A 14621-nucleotide genomic window follows, 5' to 3' on the forward strand; every position below is an offset into this window, starting at 1 on the left:
AAAAACATAATTTTTACCATGCCAATGGTATTGGCACCCTTTGCTGCAAATCAATATGAAAACCCAATTTGGCTCACCTGTTGCAAATCACACATAAAGATCACTTGTGATGGACTGCCTCCACACATGTGACATGAATTAACCAATGAATGATGATGAAGATATTCACTCAGCTATGCAAATCATGAAGGGGTGCCAATAATGGTGAGCAGGACTGTAGTCCAGAAAATACGGTACCAGCATGTTCTTAGTCTGTGTGCTCTAGTTTTAGAAAGTGTCGCGCAGAGTGAATGAAAAACAAGGTGTGTCCGAACATACCTCGAATGTCTTCTCTGTTTATTTCCATTCCTTCCGTTTGTTCAGATATGAACAGGTAATAGAAGTCCCTCTGTTTCATCCTGTGTTGTGCCATAAATTAAGGAAGATTTTAGCAGTTTTCAATGGTCAAAATGTGTTTGATCACTGAAGCATAGGTGATTATACGCCCTTCTGTCTAAATTGACAACCCTTTAACGTAGGAATGTTAAACTACACAGCTGGACACCTCATGGGTCAAGGATGATCCCTTTTTGATTTCAAGGTCACAGGGTCAAAGGTCACAGGTGACCCCTTTAGTGAAAGGCTTGTCTGTGTGCCATCTCTAGACACGTGTTAAGTTTTCTGACAGACGTATAATGTACTTTATTCTTGTTATTTTTTCTGTTTCCATCATGATTTTTTTTTTAATTGGCAACTCCCACAGCAGCTACGGTAAAGTCTGTACAAAAATACATCAAAACGTGCAGCTAAATCAGGAAGAGTGTGCTCTAACGTTTGGTAGCAAGACACTGTATCATAACAGCGTAGAGAAAAGCTTAAAAAGAAAAACAGCTAAACATTTCCACATGCACAACTTTGGCCTGCTGGGGAGAAAACTCAGCTCTACGGCGCAGATAAACTTCATAGTGAAATTATTTAAAGTTTAAACAAGTCACAGAATGTGTAACTACAAGCTTTTCAAAGTATTTGTAAACTCTTATTTTCCTAGTCTTTACACTTCTTATACAGCTAATGCATCCAAACAAAGGCATTTTCATCTTCTTTCACCCAGTGTGTCTCTTATTGGTATACTGTATGACTTCTGGTTTTCTCTGAAATCCCCCCCAGAGTGCAGCACATCCAAACTCCCATTGACTTCCATTGTTTCTCTTCAAAACTGGAAGTGAAGGGTCTTTAACAAACTTTAATATATATATTTTTTTATCTGTTCTTGTTACACTACATATACAGTTTAAACAGCTTGGATTATTCCTATTACAACTAACTATTTCAGGCTGTATGCTTCAACGTTTCTTCAAAAGTCGTCTAGTTTCTGTTGTGGTTTATAGTGGGACAGGATTTTAGAGTAATCACAGACTAGCTGTGGGTGCTGGGACTGATGGCGTACTGTTGCCTTCACGTGTCACTGCTCCAGGTCCCGTCATCGCCCTCGAGCTGAACGGCGATGGAGTCGTGGAAGCCTGCAAGAACATCGCCAGCGAAGTTTTCGGCAGTACCAAGGTTAGTGACGCTGCCTCTCTGTCCATTTACAGCATCAGTGTATGCCAATCGGCTCGCTCTTCCAGAGAAGACATCCAACAGATCTTGACTATATTGTGCCTCTTTTTTTTTTTTTTTTTTTCAGGTTTTTGTCTCCGACAACAAAACTACATCCTCTCAAGACGTCGACAGCTTCTTCAACTTCGCCGACATGCAGATGGGCTTATAAAGGTTTAGAAACGCCTGAACTGATTGGGACTTTTTCAACCGACCACTCCCTGCCGCGCAGTTTCTGACGATTCAACACTTTTTCCCCAAAAACACATTAAAGCTCATTCGATGATGCCTTTTAATCAAACATGTCTCTTCTGACAGTCACAAGTCCGCACACGCTAAGTTGATCCACTGGCTGCAAACCACTCAGATATTAGCTGAAAAAAAAACAACAACCTGTGAATATTTATGTTTATGAATGTTTTTGTTGCTTTGAACCTTTTGTAAATGTAGCTCTTTGTTGCAAATGAATTTTTTTTCTTTAAAGCTGGCTGTTCGTTACTCTCTGAGGCAGTAGAATCAGTAAAACCTGAGCACAAGGACACCAGAGGGAAGATATTTTGTATATAAAAGATTTAGGCATGTATTTTTTTCTTTAAATACTTATCTGTGTATGTGGTTTAGATTATAGACTTTTGTTTGTCTATAATGCTGTATGACTAATTGTCCTTTTTTTTTTATTTATTAGTCTAAAATCATGCAGTAAAAGACTGAGTGTATCTAAGTAAATCATTTCTACCAAACTGTGTAAACACGAGGAACATAATGAAGCTGGATTTTTAATGAAATCAACACTTTTGTTTTTTAAATTTTGTTTGTAATTGGTGTTTTATACTTTACTGAATGTCTTTGTATAGAAACAAGCTCCCCTCCATTATATTTTTGTAAATGCTTCCATCGGGTGCAAGTTTTTTTTTTTTGTACTCTAAAGAACAAGAGGTGTCAAATTTGAGCCGGCACCAGTTTCTAATCACATCCTCCGGAGGTAAAACTGTTCCTCCAGTCACAACCATGGCACGTTGTTTAGCTGCGACACTGACTTTCACAAAAACAGATGGTTTGAGAAACGACCATCAGGGCAAAGGGAAGCGTTCTTCTTCCTCTTTGTAAGTTTAGCTTGTTTTTTACTTCATTTTTTTTTGTCAAGAGCCTCTGAAGAGTCAGTTGTGTCAGTCTATTTGTAGATGATTGTTATCTGAGTCACAAGCTGTCACCAGATTAATATTAACACGCACACATTTTTTTCTCAATTTGCTGAAATTGTCTTTCGTGATTCAGTTTTTACCTATTTTAAAACTATTTGCTACACTTTGTAATCAAAATCAGTCACTTTACCATTATTAGCCCTTGAAGATATCCACCCCCTGACCTTTACCCAGTCTGATCAAAAAAAAAAAAAAAAATAGAAATGCAGCATATTTTAGGTCATATAGTTTGGTACAGCTGCAGAGGGACTTTAATGTGATTTGTATTTGTAAACGTTTTGTACCAGAGCGCACAGGTTTTGAAGAGCTACATGCATCTGTAACTTTATTTATACATTTTGAATTAGATCTGAACTTTATAAAGTGCCAGTCTCTCATTAAAATCCCTAGAGTATGGTTTTTATGTCCGGCAGAGTGTCGAGTTTTCATGGTTTTTTTTTGTTTTGTTTTGGTGGTTTTCAGGCCCCAGAGTTTGGCTGTAGGGTTGCCAGATAGGAAATCACGAATTATCTCACTGTCGCCTGTTTTGACTCGAACGTATGTGCAGAGCGAGGGTGCTATTTGTGGCTCACCGTGGAGGTGGGGTGCCAAAACTACCGTATATTTGGGCTTTTAAAAAACTGCTGATTGTATATCGTACAGACCCTACAACTATCGTATTAATACAATAACGATCGTATATCTGGCAACGTGGGTTGGCAGGTAAAGAGGCTGGGCTTTAGGACCCTGGGCGACGGGCGGTACAATAGAGCTGTTGTGCCGTGTTGGTGGACACAGACCGCTGCCTGGAGATTCCCACTCTGGTGGGATATAAAAACCCCCACATTCAGTCTAAAACTGAGACCACAGACTGTACATTTATAACCGTGAGCTTGTACGGTCCGTGTCGATCGTATCTGTCACTGGAGTGAAGCGGAGAGCGGACATGGAGTGAAGGTAAGGAGGGAGGAATGTGAACAATATGCTCGTGTGTTCATGGTGCCAGGATTTACCCTGCTGCTGCTGGATGGTTTATTCAGGCCACGGGGCCTGCTCCTTTCCTGCTATCTCGGAGCCCTTTCTACTTCTTTATTCCACAAATCTCTGCCTTTATTAGACGAACGTCTCTCTAGTACCTTATAATAGTCTTCAGCAGTTATTAAACTCAGCCGAGTTGCACGAATGCTCTTAAATAGCTGTAGGAAGTGACATCTTTGTATGTTGGGTGGCGCCATGTTTGATTTCACAGCCTGCTGCAGGCCTGTTGCTGAGTTTGGCGCCAAGACTTCCCTACAAGCAAACAAAGTGCACGTAATTCATGGAAGCTACTTCATGAAATCGCCCTTTTCATTTGTAGCTCACTGACCCTACTTATAGCACACCAGACAGGAGCATTATGAGCACATGAAGTCTAAGGGGGGAGGTGTGACGGCAAAGGCAGGTTGTTTTTTGTTTTTTTTGTCTCATCCTCATGTTTCTGATGTCATGTCCGTTCAGTCTCACCCTGAAGCTTTATATATACTCTCCTCACAGACAGAACACGTGTGATCCCAGGGTTGAAAGATGGTTTGGGTTTAGCACCCTGACAAAGATGCACATTTTGGCAACACTTCCTATATATTCTGAATTACCCTTTGGAGTCTATAAAACACCTATTTGTCTGTCTGTAGGCCTGTACGTGAAAAGACAGGTGTTTCAAAATGTTAGAAGCCACCCCCTGGACCACGTCAGTCCAGCCTCGATGACCTCACGGTTTGTTCGTCCAGCCGCTATGTTGGAAGACAACCTCCAGTGGACGGGAGCAAAGAGACATTGGTGATTGTTCAACCGTAGCGATGAACTTTTGCGCTGTTTTCAGCTGCTCGGGTAGGGCTGACCAAGATGACAAGTCACGACGGTCATGACCAATCGAGGAGGACAAACTCACTAGTTGTCCCCGTTGTCCAGGCTGACTGATCTCTGTTGGGCAGGCTATCAACTACCAGATCGTTGCTCAGGTCGTTTTGATGGAGGTGGGCATCTTTGTCATGAAACAACAGCTTCAGCTGTATAAGCAGTAAACACCATTCACTGCGTCACATCAAACTGTCAGCAGCACTGTAAATCACACTTATTTACGATCACTGTTTCTATTGAGCATTAGAACGCTGTGGTGCAAAGTGACAGAGACTAAACAAAACTCACTTTATCAGTAGTTTTTATTTTGTACGTAACACTTTTCCTGGCTGTAACCATTCCTCACTACGATGCCGGTTTCCTGCACCCAAGCAGAGGCGGAATAATTGCAGGTTCGGAGACTTTCACGTGCCTTGAGATCTTCACACGAGAGCAGTCCATCTGGATCACTCTTGCGAATCTTCGTAGGGGTCAAAGTCGTCCACTAACTTCAGTATCTGCTCATATTGTTGCCTGACCGCTGGCTCAAGAGTATTTTTGTTCCAGTTTCAAATCCATCAAAGTTTCTAAACGAATAAATGCTGCAAATAAAAGTCCTAGTCTCAGTCATTTCTCTGTTAATGCGCTTTGTTTGTCCTCCAGCATGGACACATGCTGTGCACACACATCGGTGAAAACGGCCAACAGGCCTAAAGTTTGATTTGCAAAGGTTAATAAAATCAAAGTTTGCGCCGACAAGAAGCAGACTCAGGATGAATAAAGGGGTGGTTTTAATTAAGTGTCACATGCAGGATGTTTAAAATGTTAAAATCTTGTTTTTGATTATTTGTGCCACGTGTGCTGCAGACTTGACCACAAGCAGTCGACAACAATGAAGGAAAAAGTGTTACAATCAGGTTGTCATTGATTGAAATGGAGAAAACCTTTCTCTTACCGTGTGTTTTTATTTATTTATTTTCATTGTTTTTACATTGCCTGGTAAATTCGCTCACCTGATGCGTGGCGCTTTAAACATTGTTGCGATTAAAATAATAACTCCAGGCCTCGTTTCAACCACAGTCAGCTTCTTGGAAAAAGGACCGGCCTTCAGCTGTGCACTTCTGCAACAAAGAAGGGTGTATTTTTATTTATTTATTTTCAATTAGGACATCAGTCAGGACCCAGAAAGTGACCACCACCATTATTACCAGCGAGGTAATAATGGCTCCTATCACAAACAGTATGCTGCTGTTTGTCGCTCAGTAACTCCACCTGTTGTGTGAAGCTGTCACACACGTCAGCGGCAGGTCAGCTGCACTGCAGCGCCCCCCGGTTTAGGGTTGCTTCTCATCTTTTTAGCCTTTGGCTGAAAACTCCAAAAAGTGGTCAGGCATTGCAGTTTACATTTAATTACTTAGGAGTCTAGCTCTCTTAACTTTTGTTTTGTTCCAGGTGTTTATTTGAAATCCAAATTTTCAAATTTACAGCGACGTTGGGCACAAAGGTATCACATTCGCATGTAGTCAGGCTCTTTCAAAGGCACTTTAGTGAAAGTGACATGTTCCTAAATGTATTTTCTAAATTTAATTTCCCTCCTTTAGTGTTGAGCTTTCAAGCAGGCAAAGGTTTTGTATCGTTTGGGTCAAAAGCGGCTGTGCATTTGAAGTTTTCAAGGCTCTCGTGGACTTGTTGTTGCAGCAGCTACATGTGTGGAAACTGTGTGAATGGTTGTAAGTTTATTTTACTTTAGTTTTACTTTATTAGAAAGAGGAACAGGCCGTGCCGCCTCCTCCTGTCCTCATGGGGAATGTGAGGCATGTCCTGTCTGTTATAACGGAGCGCTGTGTGTGTGTGTGTGTGTGTGTGTGTGTGTGTGGGGGGGGTACTTTGGGTCTGAGTCCCTCAGAGTTTTGAAACCTTGATGAGTCACCCGGGCGGTTCTGTGGGCTGAAGAGTAATGTTTAGTTTGTGCCGTCCGTCCTGCTATTTCACTCCCACTCAGCAGAAGCGGAACTACAGCAGAGGGGGAGGAAACACGATTAGCTTCAATATTTCAGGATATTTTAGATTAATAACTGATATTTTGTTTCAAAAAGTAGTAAGACTCACAAATGCAGAACACACTGATGAAACAGGTTTTTGTTCTTGCATTTAAAATGACTAATATATATTTTTCACCTGCAGACATGAAAGAAAGTTATTTATCAGAAGAATCTACTAGCATGAAGTTTATGGTGAGTAACTTTTTGTTTCATTTATTTATATTTAAATCATAGCTATGTTTTGAATCAAAAGACCTCTTTCTTTATGTCTGTATATAATTGTCTCGGCCTGTTTTTGTCTCCTGCAGGTTGTTACAGGATGAAACGTCTCAGGTCGTCCAGCAGCAGTGACAGTTCTGACAATGAGAGTGAGTCTTTTTGTTTGTTGTCGGTTTCCACAAGGGGTTCTGTTATAAACAGGGCCTCATAAAAATCTGTTCAGTTTTTCTTCCATGTCTTACAAAGGAGCCACGTTTTATTTTATTTTTTCAACTAAAACGTCTCCAATCCTCTGTAGGGCCGGGCATTTGAAGCCATTCCTGCTTCTCCCAGGACTAATGAATGTAACACAAATGTCAACACAACAACAAACTGTTTGAAAGCAGGCTTAATGAGCTCTAAACTGCATGGTTTCTGTTTCATGTTTTTGCCAAAAGAAAAGAAAAAGTGACTCTGTACACACAGTTGAGAATGTCTTTGAGTCTGTTTACACTCAGCTCATTGTGAATGTCATTGAAAAGTGGGAGGAACACTTTTAGGTTTTTTCTTTTTTTCTTTTAGGTCCCTCGACCTCCTTCTGCTTCGCTAACAAATATGGCAGCAAACCTGGGACCCCCGTCTCCAACCCAAAGAAACCAGCTGAAGTAAGAACCATCTGCGCCATAAAGGTGTCAAAACGCCCGGACCAGAAAGCAAATGTTTGTGTCGACGGTTCCCTCCACAGGTGTTCAGAAAAGACCTGATCAGTGCTATGAAGATACCCGATTCCCACCATGTGTCTCCGGAGGACTTCTACCTGCTGGCGGACACCTGGAGGCAGGAGTGGGAGAAGGGAGTCCAGGTTCCAGCGAGTCCAGACACCATCCCCGAGCCGTCTGTCCGGTACGCCTGTCCTGAACCTGTCTGTACTGTAATCAGCCCACCCAAACGCGCTGCTTCTGCCTCTTTACTTCTAAAAGGGCTTTCTGAAAGTTCTTGTTTGTGCTGCTCGTGTTCAGAGTTATTGCAGAGAAGTCCAAAGAAGCGCTTTACACCCACCAGAGGAAGTACATCCAGTGTTCGAGCCAGGAATCAACAGAACCAGGATATATCAACATCAAGGAACTGGCAGAGGCCATGTGTCGCTACGATCTGGATGACATGGATCTGTACTGGCTGCAGACCCTTAACCGGGAGCTGAACAGAATGGGTAAGAAACAAGATATGGCTTGTGTTGTTCCAGTGATGTTAGACGGGTTTACCTGGATCTTCAGCCAGCTACAAGTAATTTCTTTTAATGTTCTCGTTTAAAAAAAAAAAAAAGCTGGTGTCATTTAAAAGAATTAAAGGCCTAGCATTTCTTGTAGGAGTGCGGATCGTCTTTCAGGCTAGAGTTTTAATAGGATAAAGTTGTGTTGAGAAACGATGGGGTTGGAGTCCTTTGGGCCACCTTGTTAGCACTCAGCGTATGTGTTGTGAATGACTCTCAGCTACTACCAGGTCAAATTTTAGCTCAGTATCTGTAAAATTGTCTGAGCTACAGCCATTTTTGTTCTGTTTAAGATTAGTTGACTCCAGAAGTTAATCAGTTGTAGACGCACGTCCAGTGATTACTTTCTGAGAGTTTCATTCACATTTTTTCCACTAGTTCATGAAATATCTTGCTAACGAACAGACTGACATGAGCAAAAACATTATTGCCCGCCTGTTTGATAGCTCCTTTATACAGCTCCATTTGTCGTCTCCGTCCGCGTTCCAGGAGAGGCGCCCGTAGATGAGCTGACGATGGAACGAGCCATGGAGGCCCTGGAGAGGCAGTGTCACGACAACATGAAGCACGCCATCGAGACGGTGGAGGGCCTGGGCATCGAGTACGACGAGGATGTCATCTGTGACGTGTGCCGCTCCCCGGACAGCGAGGAAGGGAACGACATGGTGTTCTGTGATAAGTGCAACATCTGCGTACATCAGGTAGACACCGGTTCAGCTAGAAGTCGTACAATCACGTATTCGTCAAAGTGATTCAGTGATCAGAGCTGCTGCTCCTCTCCTCTCAGGCTTGTTATGGCATCGTCAAAGTGCCTGTTGGGAACTGGCTCTGTAGGACGTGTGTCCTCGGCATCGACCCGCAGTGTCTTCTATGTCCCAAGAAGGGTGGAGCTATGAAGGCTACGCGTGCCGGCACCAAGTGGGCTCACGTCAGCTGCGCCCTGTGGATCCCAGAGGTACAAACGTTTCTCTTCATGTCATCCCATATTAGGGTGGTAATCTTAAGGCACTTTATTCAGAGGGCTGCGGTGGGATTCTAAAACGATTATCATCATTTTAAACAAAAATCCTGTGTGTAGAAAATCTCAGGCCTGAAACATGTTGCTTCACACTGCAGCATAAAACTGCTTTCTTTCAAATGAGATTTAGGAAACAAAATGAACAAGAAAAAGAGTCAAAATGGTGGAACAGTGACAGAAGATCCTGTGGGAATGGATGCCAATGCATCCCATGTTAGAGCTATATTTTCCCACTTTTTTCAGGGGTTTCACAACTTTGTTTCTGGTCCCATTCGAGTGTGGGAATGGCTGTGGCGATCGCGTTCTGTCGTCGCTCCAAAGTGTGAAAGCCCTGGTTTCCAACAACTGAATGCAGAGGCAAATCCTTCACAATAAAAGGGGAAATGGACTTCGTAATTTGCTTTGCCTTTTCCGAGTTGGGTGGAAACTCTGGTTAGCAGTGGCTTCTAGTAGCTGCCACCGACTTTCATGTCTCGGTCAGCCTTGTTCTCCCTCTGGGGGGGCGATTCACTTCCACGCTTCAGAGTTCCGCATATTGCGTTCCTCGTGACGTTAATAACGTTGAGCGGTAATCTGTTTTTGACATTTTTAAATTGGCTCAGAATTGTCACGTCTGCATCGCACTTAAAAAATAGATTATAATTCTCACCCCCACTCTGTAGTAACTTCCTGCTTTGATGTTTAGGTGAGCATCGCTTGTCCTGAGCGAATGGAGCCCATCACTAAAGTGTCCCACATCCCTCCCAGTCGCTGGTCTCTCATCTGCAGTCTGTGTAAACTGAAGACAGGCGCATGTATCCAGGTGGGTCTGTGGCTATGACAGTTGAAGTATTTGGAATATAAATAAATGCTGAAACTCCTTCCAGTTTGTGTGACCTCAGCGCGTGTGTATATCGGCTCTGCCTGCAGTGTTCGGTGAAGAACTGCACCATTCCTTTCCACGTGACGTGTGCCTTCGAGCACAGCCTGGAGATGAAGACCATCCTGGACGAGGGGGACGAAGTGAAGTTCAAGTCGTACTGCCTCAAACACAGCAAGTGTAAACCTGGGGAGGCTGGCCTGAGCCCGGCCCGCTCTAAAGCCACGGGAGAGGCGGGCAAGGTGGGCCAGAGAGCGCAGAGGCTGCAGGAGCTGGAGGAGGAGTTCTACACCCTGATCCGCCTGGGGGAGCTGGCCCGGGCCCTCGGGCTCTCTGAGCACCTGATGGACTTTGTGTATCAGTACTGGAAGCTGAAGAGGAAGTCCAGCTTTAACAAAGCTCTGCTGCCCCCTAAGGAGGAGGAGGAGAACCTGGTGCTGCAGCCTCAGGAGGACAGCATCCACACGCGCATGAGGATGTTCATGCACCTGCGACAGGATTTGGAGCGGGTGGGTGGATTGTGGAGCTCTTTGCTGCTAAGCTTTTGTAGTTTCATCTAAAGAGCAGGGAAGGATTTTTCAGCCCACAGTATTGTTGTTTTTTTAAGTTGAAAGAATCTTTTATGTTAGACTTCAAATTTTCTCTAAGCTCTGTTCAGTGGTCAGTATTTTATCTTTATATATATATTAATTTTTATAGATTAATCCATACAATATCACTGTACTTGTAAGTTTGTTTTTTTTATAAGAGGGCAGGAATCCATTTTGACCTTGACCTCGCTCAGACTAGCCATTAGCTCGTCAATCCAGTCCAAACTAAGCTTTTTCTCCAAACCTAGGTTGTTTAAAGAGCGATCTACCACAGCTATATTATTTATAACCCGCCCACAGAATCCCACCTTAATACACCTGAACCATCCCTTAAAGTGAATACTGTCTAATGTAGGCTCTGCAGACACACTGTACGGATTTAAAAGGACGTTGCTTCGTGAACTCTTGTTTGTTTTGTTTTTCCTAACATGGACTGTTTCCCTTTTATACAGGTACGGAATTTGTGCTACATGGTGAGTCGACGGGAGAAGCTGAAGCTGCTGCAGAGCAAAGCTCAGGAGAAAATGTTCAACTTGCACGTGAAGCTCTTGAACCAAGAGATGTCCGCTGGTGAGTATATGTGCTCTATATTAATTTAAAATTAGGCTTTTATTTTCAATAATTCCCAATAGATAAACTAAAATGGGTGCATTTAAAGCATAGGTTAGGACCAAACATGAAGAACAGCTTCAAAAGCAGGACTGTTATTCTTCAAATTCTACAATTTCAGGTTCCTTTTCTTTTTTTGCAACTGTAAAAGCTATTTGTTTGCTCAGTGTGTTTTCTTTCTTTTCCTAAAGGTCTTCCTGCTTCCTTCCCGGTGGAGAACACGCTGTTTCACCCTCCTCCGAGGATCACTCTTAAACTGAAGATGCCCAGAGCTTTGAGTCTGGGGAACGGAAATCCCATCTCCAAGTCGGGCAGCGTGCCACTCTGCCCAGACAACAGCAGTAATGTTTCTGAACACGCCGCTGAGGGGCTGGGCCTCGGCAAGCCTCAGCTACACACCCGCGGCGGCAAAGAGGAGCGCTTCAATGGCCGACTGTCCTCCTTGGGTCACTCGAGCACCACGCCGCTGACCGGTAAACCGACGGGCAAACATTTGGCTTTGCAAGACGCCCTCCACGGTCATTCCTCCAACGGCAATGGCAAACTGGACCAGGACCGAACATGTTTGCCCAAATCTAACGGCGTGTTAGAGAAGGCTCAGAAGGACAGCTCTTGCCAAACACCAAATAACAGGGACGCTTCAAAGCAGGATTTGGATAAAAATAACTTTCGCAAGTCCGCCATGGAACGCTTCGGCAGATCCTTCAAAGAGGCAACTATTAACTTGGTACGGACAACAGAGGACCTGCGGGCCGCTGACAAACTGTCCCGAAAGAGCTCTGCTAAGGAGAGACTGTGGGCTACACCCGTGTTGGAACATAAGGTCAAAAGCAGACGGTCTTACCAGGACAGCGACGGCTACTGCCCCGACCTGGAGCTGAGCGATTCAGAGCCAGAGGCCAAAGGTCGGCACAGGCAGAAGGCTGGGCTCCTACAGGGCAGGAAAGGAAAGCAGGGATTGGGCTCCAGAGCCGCCACGCAAAGGTGACGGCTGTCTGTTTCTCCCACCTGCTGCTTCCAGTCGTCCTCAGACCTGCCGAGATCCTTGGCCCCGTGGCAGTCCATCTTTTCCAACACATTTCTGTCAGGAGACACACAAACAGTGGCTGCGTGACAGGTTTCCATTTCATGATTACCTTTTGTTGTGTTCCTCAATCTACACGTTTCCACGCAAGGTTTTAGTTAAAACAGCTGAACAGAAGATTTTCAAATTAGCATTTCACTTTCAACTCTTATCTGATGGAGATAACAGGACAAACCCCAAACAGCTGCTACACTTGTCAAGTAAAGAGGAGGAGGGGTAGTTTTCTTTAAAACACAAATGCCTTTCTGTGAGTAAGAAAAGCTTCACTTCACTCCTTAGTTCCCCTGGTTTCAGTGTGTTGGATCCTGCTGGAAAATGACTACATAAACACTACGTTTGTGCCTCAGAATGGGAAGAAATGTGAAAGAAAGTATATTTACATTCCAAAATGTATCCTTCAACATAAAAAAGGGAGACATTAAGAAACAAAACTTGAGAGTGGGTAAAGGACGGCAGCCTGACGTTGCCTTTAATTCCTGTCTGAAAATACCACACGAAAAGCCTGGTTTTTAAATCAGACTTTAAGTGTTGAAAACTAGCTGTGAAACATGTTATCTTTGCAGTCTTCGCTGTTACTTTCCATTCTCGTTTATATAATAAACCTGGCATTACTGGTTCCTCCTCAGTCATGGGTTTTTTCTTATAAAGATTCAATGTCGACATGCTTTTGTTCTTTTTTGTATTGAATCTGTCCAAAATATATATATTTTTTTTAGTTTTGTCTTAATACTAGTTAATAATTAATACTAACAAAATTGTCATTAATGAGAGTGCGAGAAATCTCCAGTTTAGTTTGGTGAAATGCATTGCAGTCTAAAAAAAAAACCTCCAAACTAAATTTCTTTTTTTTTTCCAGGTAATTTTTATATATCTGGTCATAATAAAGATCCTCAGATATTAACAGCTAAACATGATATTATATCATTATTTACCAACTAAGCTGTTTCCTGAATAAGAAGCAGGCTGAAACGATTTGGAGTGACTGGCCTCAGTTAACAGGCTGCAGACGTGAACATATTTGTTTGAACCATTTCGTTACAGAAAGAAAAACCCTCAAAAGTCACTGAAATGACCTGAAATTGACTGAAGTAAAGAAATGCTTAAATCAATCAATAAAAATCAGACATTGCTTTTAAATTTTGGATCACCAGAATCTTTTTAAAAACCAAACTATTGAAACTGACTTTGACAAAATGGTAGACCAAGCTTTCTGACACCGAGCAGCACATTCAGCTCCAGAAAGCCTTGATAGTCTTGTGATTTCATTGTACCCTGAACAGTTTCAGGACACTCTGTGTCCGATGCAGCAAAGCAGCCTCAGAACAGAAAACAGAACGGGTCCTCCATATTTCACATGTTTCATTTCTGGCTCTGTGAACACAGAGTTGATGGGACTTGTTGCACCAAAAAGCTCCAGTTTTGTCTCATCTGTCCAAAGGACATTCTCCCAGATGCTTTGAGGCTTCTCAATAATCATTTTGGCAAATTCCAGTCTGACATTTGTATGATTTTGTTTCCTCCTCTGCTGTCTTTTATTAAGTCCACTTTGTATCAAACAGACTGATGGTCTGATCTGACACTACTGACCTTTGACCTTGGAGTTCACCTCTAATCTCTCAGGAAGTTGTTTTGGGCTCTTTGGTTACTGTTCATATTATTCATCACTATAATTTGTCATCTGTTTTCCTCTTGTAGGCGCGTTCAGAGAGGCTGTCTCCAGTCCTGTGTCCAGTTTCATTAGTTACCTACACAAAGGTTGTGTCCGTTGGTTTGTTTGTCTGTCTGTTAGCAAAGATCAGGTAAAAACTGATGAACAGATTTGGAGGAAATGTTCAGGAAATGTTGGGGTTACAAAAAACCAGTGGATTACGTTTTGCTGCTGACTCACATTATGATCCGGATCCCAGTATTTGTTTATTCCCGCTGTGGCCTTGGTGGAGGTTTGTGCGCTCTGAATGCTTCTATTTTTTTTCTTGTTTTTTTTAATGATTCTCTTGAACCACAATTCAAAAGCAATGACTGGTTTTCATGAGTTGATTTTTTTTAATTTCCTATTTTGTCAGTTTCACATTATTTCCGTGACCTCTTGTGGGTTTTCCTTTCTTTAATGAAAGGGTACCAACAAATTTGTCTGTGTCTGTAAAATACTGCAACAAATTGGCTGAGAACGTATGTAAAAAAACCAAAAGTTAAACCTTAATTTGAGTGAAATGTTGAAAGCATCATTGTAAAGAACTGAGGTTGCACACTGTAGATATTTAGCTGAAATGACTACTATTAAAAGTTGTTACAAGCTACTGCATCATTTCATTAATACTAA

General features: G+C 42.7%; 2 protein-coding genes across 4 annotated transcripts in view; both read left to right on the forward strand.

The window, feature by feature from the left end:
- Positions 1 to 3012, forward strand: part of rp2 (RP2 activator of ARL3 GTPase) — a 6536-nt gene extending 3524 nt beyond the window's left edge. The window contains exons 4-5 of the mRNA XM_017423388.3: positions 1454 to 1539; positions 1664 to 3012. Of these exons, the coding sequence (XP_017278877.1) occupies positions 1454 to 1539; positions 1664 to 1747 (170 nt within the window). The 3' untranslated portion in view covers positions 1748 to 3012. The remainder of the gene's footprint in view (positions 1 to 1453; positions 1540 to 1663) is intronic.
- Positions 3013 to 3512: 500 nt separating this feature from the next.
- jade3 (jade family PHD finger 3) lies at positions 3513 to 13174 on the forward strand. Of its 3 annotated transcripts, XM_017423530.3 has the most exons (13): positions 3513 to 3713; positions 6816 to 6865; positions 6982 to 7041; positions 7191 to 7236; positions 7454 to 7536; positions 7617 to 7774; positions 7891 to 8081; positions 8631 to 8842; positions 8929 to 9096; positions 9845 to 9961; positions 10069 to 10527; positions 11061 to 11178; positions 11409 to 13174. In XM_017423530.3, the coding sequence occupies exons 3-13, from the start codon at positions 7036 to 7038 to the stop codon at positions 12203 to 12205; spliced, it is 2355 nt and encodes a 784-aa protein (XP_017279019.1). In that variant the 5' UTR covers positions 3513 to 3713; positions 6816 to 6865; positions 6982 to 7035; the 3' UTR covers positions 12206 to 13174. The 3 variants fall into 3 exon arrangements, with proteins under 3 accessions (XP_017279019.1, XP_017279021.1, XP_037830004.1); XM_017423532.3 differs by lacking the exon at positions 7191 to 7236; XM_037974076.1 differs by lacking the exon at positions 3513 to 3713 and having other exon boundaries at positions 3720 to 6865.
- The last annotated feature ends 1447 nt before the right edge of the window (positions 13175 to 14621 follow it).

The sequence above is a fragment of the Kryptolebias marmoratus genome, linkage group LG24 (assembly GCF_001649575.2).
Source record: "Kryptolebias marmoratus isolate JLee-2015 linkage group LG24, ASM164957v2, whole genome shotgun sequence".
Taxonomy (NCBI): domain Eukaryota; kingdom Metazoa; phylum Chordata; class Actinopteri; order Cyprinodontiformes; family Rivulidae; genus Kryptolebias; species Kryptolebias marmoratus.